This window comes from Clupea harengus, chromosome 18 (assembly GCF_900700415.2).
Source record: "Clupea harengus chromosome 18, Ch_v2.0.2, whole genome shotgun sequence".
Taxonomy (NCBI): domain Eukaryota; kingdom Metazoa; phylum Chordata; class Actinopteri; order Clupeiformes; family Clupeidae; genus Clupea; species Clupea harengus.
Genome location: NC_045169.1, coordinates 6,327,637 through 6,333,971, shown reverse-complemented (window position 1 = coordinate 6,333,971; position 6,335 = coordinate 6,327,637). Strand labels below are relative to the sequence as shown.

At 45.8% G+C, this 6,335-nt stretch overlaps 1 protein-coding gene across 4 annotated transcripts in view; it reads right to left on the bottom strand.

Annotated features, from left to right (window-relative positions):
* Positions 1–2,929, bottom strand: part of sorcs2 (sortilin-related VPS10 domain containing receptor 2) — a 214,971-nt gene extending 212,042 nt beyond the window's left edge. For 2 of the 4 annotated variants that reach the window (XM_031585230.2, XM_031585231.1), the window contains exon 1: positions 2,432–2,929. In XM_031585230.2, coding sequence (XP_031441090.1) covers positions 2,432–2,809 — 378 coding nt within the window. In that variant the 5' untranslated portion in view covers positions 2,810–2,929. The remainder of the gene's footprint in view (positions 1–2,431) is intronic. The other 2 variants (XM_031585232.2, XM_031585233.2) reach the window with 1 other exon arrangement.
* Positions 2,930–6,335: the final 3,406 nt, after the last annotated feature.

The following is a 6,335-nucleotide window of genomic DNA, read 5'->3' as shown; positions in this document are numbered from 1 at the left end:
TCGTCAGCATCTAACTAGGTACAGACGGCGAGCGAGCATAAAACTGAGTTGTTCTTTTTTCCTGAAATGGTAGGTAATTTCAAATGCAACGTTTTCAAACAGAGCTCAATGAATATCACACAAGCTGTTCTATGTGCAACTTGGCTACCTGTCTCGCTAGCTCGCCAGCTAACGCTTCGGAACATGATTAAGAGGCAAATTGATGTTTACAGACAGGCAGCTGAAGCCGTTGAACATGGAAGCTGCCACGGGGTAACAGTGCAGAATGACTCAAGGCAGAAATCAATCAACCCCCAGAAATATTATGAAGCAGTCACCGACAGCATGCGCCCACGAAAGTAGACTGAGAAGGAAACATCACTTTTTGATCAAATCAATGTTCTTACGCATGTCCATCACCTTCACTGGTGTTTTATGGGGAGAAGAACATATGACCTTTTTTGGCATCAGCTTTTCTGGTGATTTTAAAGCATCCAGAAATTCCTGTCACCGACGGGCAGCTGAAACTGCAACGAGCAGTAAAATCACTTGCTGCTAGCAGGGCTCACAGAAAACAAGTCCACCTGAGCTCACAGTACAAATCCATTTGGGAGTTACTTTAAGCGTGAATCATTTTCCAAACCTTAAGGCTCATATAAGCATGCATACATCCATGCGCTTGCAGGCTCACAAACACACACACTCACACACACACACACACACACACACACACACACACACACACACACACACACTCACACACACACACACACACACACACACACACACACACACACACACAGCAGCAGCCTATTCACCTTATTCTATGTATATGCACACATCCAAAGCCGCTTAGGCACCAAGGAAATGACTGCCCAGAACAATTACAGACGCCAGAGAGCATGCACACACACACACACACACACACACACACACACACACACACACACACACACACACACACACACACAATCTCTGAGCTCTGTCTATGGTCTGTCACGCACAGACACATTCACTGATAGATTTGACATGAACAGCTCACAAATGCATCTAAATTCATGCCCTCGCATGTAAAAGTGCAAATAAATGTGAATGGCTACATAACAAATCAAATCAATGGGACAATTAAGTGTCTTTTAATAGGTAGTTAAAAAAAACATTCCTGCCACATATATCCTATGTCATACAAGCGAGTGCAACATTCTTCCTTCCCTCTCTCTCTCTCTCTCTCTCTCTGTCTCTCTGTCTGTCTCTCTCTCTCTCTCTCTCTCTCTCTCTCTCTCTCTCTGTCACACACACACACACACACACTTCATAGCCAAAACAGCAATGACAAGATGAAACAACAAAATGATCTGGGAAAACGTCATTACGCTGTACGCTATTGTGCGCTGGATTTCAATAGCGTCTAAGGAGGTCAGTTCAGTGGGTGTGAAAAGACAATGTTACCCGCGACTCATCAACACAATAAAATCAATTGGTCTTCGCCGGGGTCACGGACACTCCAAAGAAAAGCAGAGAAGGGTGACAATACGTTTGTTCATCATAGCGTTAGGACAGAGCGCTCTGTTGATAACAGCGCTGCGAAGGCCAGTGATGTCCCCGCCAGACACTGTGACAGAGCCAGGCAGCTGTCAATAACAATGCCAACACAATGGCAAACATGAATGTAGTTTGTGCGGATAGCACATTGTTGGTAGTTGTGACACTGTACGCAATTGATGCAATACCGTTATATTATTTAGTTTTACTCACTTTGTTACAAATAGACTATGTACAAAAACGGTGATGACAGTTATCGGAGGAGAGTAGAGGCTGGTTTGCGTGTCATTCTGTCATTTCATGTAAATAAAATAGCCAAAAACGTAAACAAATCCGCATACCTGGCAAGTAGGCTAATTGAATTTGATGACTTGCAGTCGTCGCAAATATTTCGACCTAAAACTTCTTTCAGTTTTATTAGTATGGCCTTGATCCTGACACTGACTAGACTGTGCTGGGTGGATGTAACTGAGGCTTTGTTGTAGACTGTCATTCATTTGCCGCGTCCCTAGCTTGGGCTGTTAAACCAGTTCCACAGCGTGGCAAGTTTGCCGTCCACCGTGCAAACAAAAGACAGGTGCACTGTGCGTCACCAAGACGCTCACGCTTCCGCCATCGGACAGCGCTGCAGCGCAAGCTCTGAAGTACCTAAACAAAACATCGGACTTTTGACATCATGGTCGCAAAAGCTGCATGAGGTAGGCTACTGGAAATGGAGCAGGTTTGCAACGCGCGTAAAACTATTGCCATGTTCTATACTTGCAACAGCGTGTACCCAAACAAGACATTACAGATATATATCAACTGAATAACAGCGCATTAAATTGATGCCATTGTATGGACGTAAGTGCCAGAACTCTCGCACTACGGTGCAACCCGGATGGGACAGGGAGTAGAGTAGCCTACTTACGCTGCTGTTCTCGCCCGTCCAGTGTACCATCGCCTGGTTGTGCGTGGCATCTCCCTTGAGCACGAACGAGCTGCTGAGCAATGAGACTTTATCCCGGACCGCCGCTCTTCTGAGACGCCGGGGGACCGCCGCTCCACCCGGGTCAGCGTCCTGATGGATGAATCCCGGCAGATACGGCATTCCACCTCCGACGTCGTCAGTCGCACCACTGTCAAGCGCACGATCCCCTCCGCTGCTGCGTTTCAAAAATCCGCCGCTGTCACAAAGAGCCGGTTCCGTTGACAATGCCATCCAGGCAGAGGCAAATATCAGAGCCCAATACGGGCGCAGGGTAAGAACGGTTCCCCTCGGACGCAGACGTGCCACGCGCTGCGCCATGATAGCGCCTGGATCCCAGTACTGACAGTGCTGAGTGCGATGCGAGTTGAAGATAGATAGCTCTACTGTAGGCGAAGAGGGAAGCAGGGAGGACGACAGAGAGGGAGGGTGTAGAGCGAGAGCGAGGGCACACACGCTCGGGAAATACAACGTGGTTTAGTCTGTCAGCCAAACACCGAGAGAGAGAGGCGATTGGCCACCACTCACAGGTATAAGACTGCCATCTAGCGGTGGGCCTAGCGATGTGTAATCTTCAACAATTTGCAGAATGCCATCAGCCGCCCACACAATGGAACGTGTTTTTTGTTTACTGAAGGTCATTTGTAAATTATTTTCAACTTTTTGAAAACAAATGATTTGCTTTAGTGATGCGAGAAATGCGTGTCAAATAACAGTATTAGTGGTTAAGTATTTATGCCAAACTATAAGGTCACGGCTAGGTTTATTAATGAATGAGACACAAATTAATATTGATCAAGTCCCATCCTTAAACCGTAATTTTTCCATCATATACTTGTCTGGCTTAGGAAATGCTCTGAAAAGCATTTCACTTTACATAGCTATTTGACCAGATTTTTCACCGAGCCTGACAGCATCACCACCACAATGGGAAGCATAACATTGTCTTTCTAACTGTCTTCATTTCACTCTATTTCCATATATATGACACCTCCCAGGAGATCCTGGGTTAGACTAGCTGACTGCTGGGCTGGCTGTAGTAGTGTCTGCACGCGCTCCTAATGAGATAAACTGTCAGTCACAGTATCACTCTGTCAGGAGAAAGGCTCGCTAAGTCTCTGCCCTGTAAACAGGCCACCTGTCAAATCCATCCTCCCTCCCCTCTCCTGCTTCTCAGCACAGGCTCGATAGATTAGTCATGTCTGAAAAGGGCTGAGGTCACTCATCTGTGGCCTCCTTAATGACCTCAAGCCAGGGCAACTGTTTAGGTTGAGGGTTTTGTTGTCTTACATTCCCTCTTTTTCACGGAAGCGGGAAAAAAAAACAGGCAGTTTTATTTTTCCACGGCTGAGCTCTTTCAAGTTCGTTGTGTAGAATGACAGATGAATGTAAAGAAGGAAAAAAGGAGGAGAGGGAGAGGATGGCAGGAGTGAGGGGGGGGGGGGTGGAGTGATAGAGGCCCTGCCACCCCATTGCCCTCTGATGTCAACAGTGTTCTTTAATTACCCTCGCTGCTCTCTGCTCGGGTTGGTACATTTTTCATACAGGTCAGAGAGGAGTCTGCCTCTGTCTGGCAGCTAGCGAGCAAGAGAGAGAGAGAGAGACAGACTGAAGGGAGTGATGAGAGAGAGACTGAAGGGAGCCCGAGAAAGTGAGAGAGGGAGAGAGAGAGAAAGAGACTGAAGAGAGTGAGTATGAGAGTGAGTATGAGAGAGAAAGAGACTGAAGGGAGTGTGAGAGAGAAAGAGAGAGAGAGAGAGATGAGTCTTTTTTGGATTTGTGGCGCATCCATTCAATGCAGTTGTCCTGGCACACTTTAATCCATCACGAATAAAAACACACGTACCCATCCACAGCAGTCCCTATCAGTGGGTAATCACACAGGAGAGGAAGGGCTTCCCTCATCAGTCCCCGCGCCTCTCTTCCCTCATCAGCACCATTGACCTGGAATTGCCCTGATGTGGTTCGAGGGCGCCGCGCTCACAGGCCTCCCGCCCAGCACTCAACACTCTTCTTCTTCTTCTTCTTCTTCTTCTTCTTCCTCCGTGGCACGCCTCCCTCCCTCCTTCCTTCATCGTGACCACTGACCTGAAACCACTTGAGGGTTGAAAGTGGCGAATTGTCTTGGAAGGCTAAGCTAATGCAAGCTCTCAGTCACACACACACACACACACACACACACACACACACACACACACACACACACACACACACACACACACACACAAACACACACACCCTCAGCCTTCCCACGTGCTTCCTAGAGCTCGTAAGGAGCAACAGAGGATGGGAAAATCACTGGATAAGACTGTTCTTATCTGTCCTTGTTGTGCTATAGAAGTTGTCCTAGTTTCATGCCCTTCAAAAAACACGTTGACAAAATACAACTTCACTCATGAGTGATGAGTTTAAATCTGATACTAGATTTGTCCTCAGTTTCAGAATCTTACATGTTATCTGCTTGTACTCAATGACACGTGATGCAACATCATGCAATGTGATACGTCATTTAACTCAATCCAACACCTCAACAGAATTGTTTGGTGATTGTCAGTAGATAAAAGAGGTAGAGCTGCCATCTTTGAATCATAGGGCTTCTGGTCCATAAACACCTTTCCTTGTTTGTGTTTCGGTGTGAAAATGCCTTTTTGGGTTTATTTGTAGAAGTACAGGTTCAGAGGTAAGGCAACACAATCTGAAGTGTTTTCTTGTTCAAAATGACTAGAGAAAAGAGCTAAATGAACTTCACTTGATGGTTTTGTTGTTGTCATGAATCACACAGTGAGTACAGTGACAGTAATTGTCAGAGACTAAATGAGGGATGCTGGTTTATAAATGTCAAGCTTTGTTTTACAGAGACTTCTGAAAAAAAGGTGAAATTGATTTTCTGACCTCCTTTAAGAGTGACAAATAAGACAGCTTAACAACTCAAAGTTCAAATAAAGTTTGTCTATGTCATTTCTAATTTCCCCCTCTCCGTTAGTGTGATACACTACACCGAGTACTTTCAGCACTGACTCTTTTACTCAGTACTGTACTGCTGTGGCAGACAGTAGTACGTGCCTCTGTAATGTCAACTCATTAGGTATTCATGAATTAAAAATTTGCTCATATATTTGCCGTCCTGACATACTGATCCAGAGAGACTAGAATGGTGAGCATATTCCCTTTTTTTATAATTAGATGCTGTGCGAAAGAAATGATGTCAAGTAGATATTGACCCACGTCCTTACAGTGTAATTATGCAAATAACCCACTAACCCTTTCTACATATACAAGTGAGTGTGTGTGTGTGTGTGTGTGTGGTGTGTGTGTGTGTGTGTGTGTGTGTATGTGTGTGTGTGTGTGTGTGTGTGTGTGTCTGTGTCTGAAAGACAGAGATTGTCATAGCCTTCTTTTCTTTGCCATACCATATGTGATATTCTTAGCTGCAGTTGATTTTTGAGGGACAGTCCACAGTCACACACAGTCTGCCTGTGAAATATGGTGTGTGCAAGATATGTCTCTCAAACACACACACACACACACACACACACACACACACACACACACTGCACACAAATCGGCTATGCTCCTTTGAACGATTTTCTGCAATCCACCCTTTCAACCTCACTCACACACACACACACACACACACACGCACACTCACACTCACACTCACACTCACACACACACACACACTCACACACACACGCACACGCACACACACACACACACACTCACACTCACACTCACACACACACACACACTCACACTCACACTCACACACTCACACACACACACACACACACACACACACACACACACACTCACTCAACCAGACTTAGACATCACTTGCACTTGCACT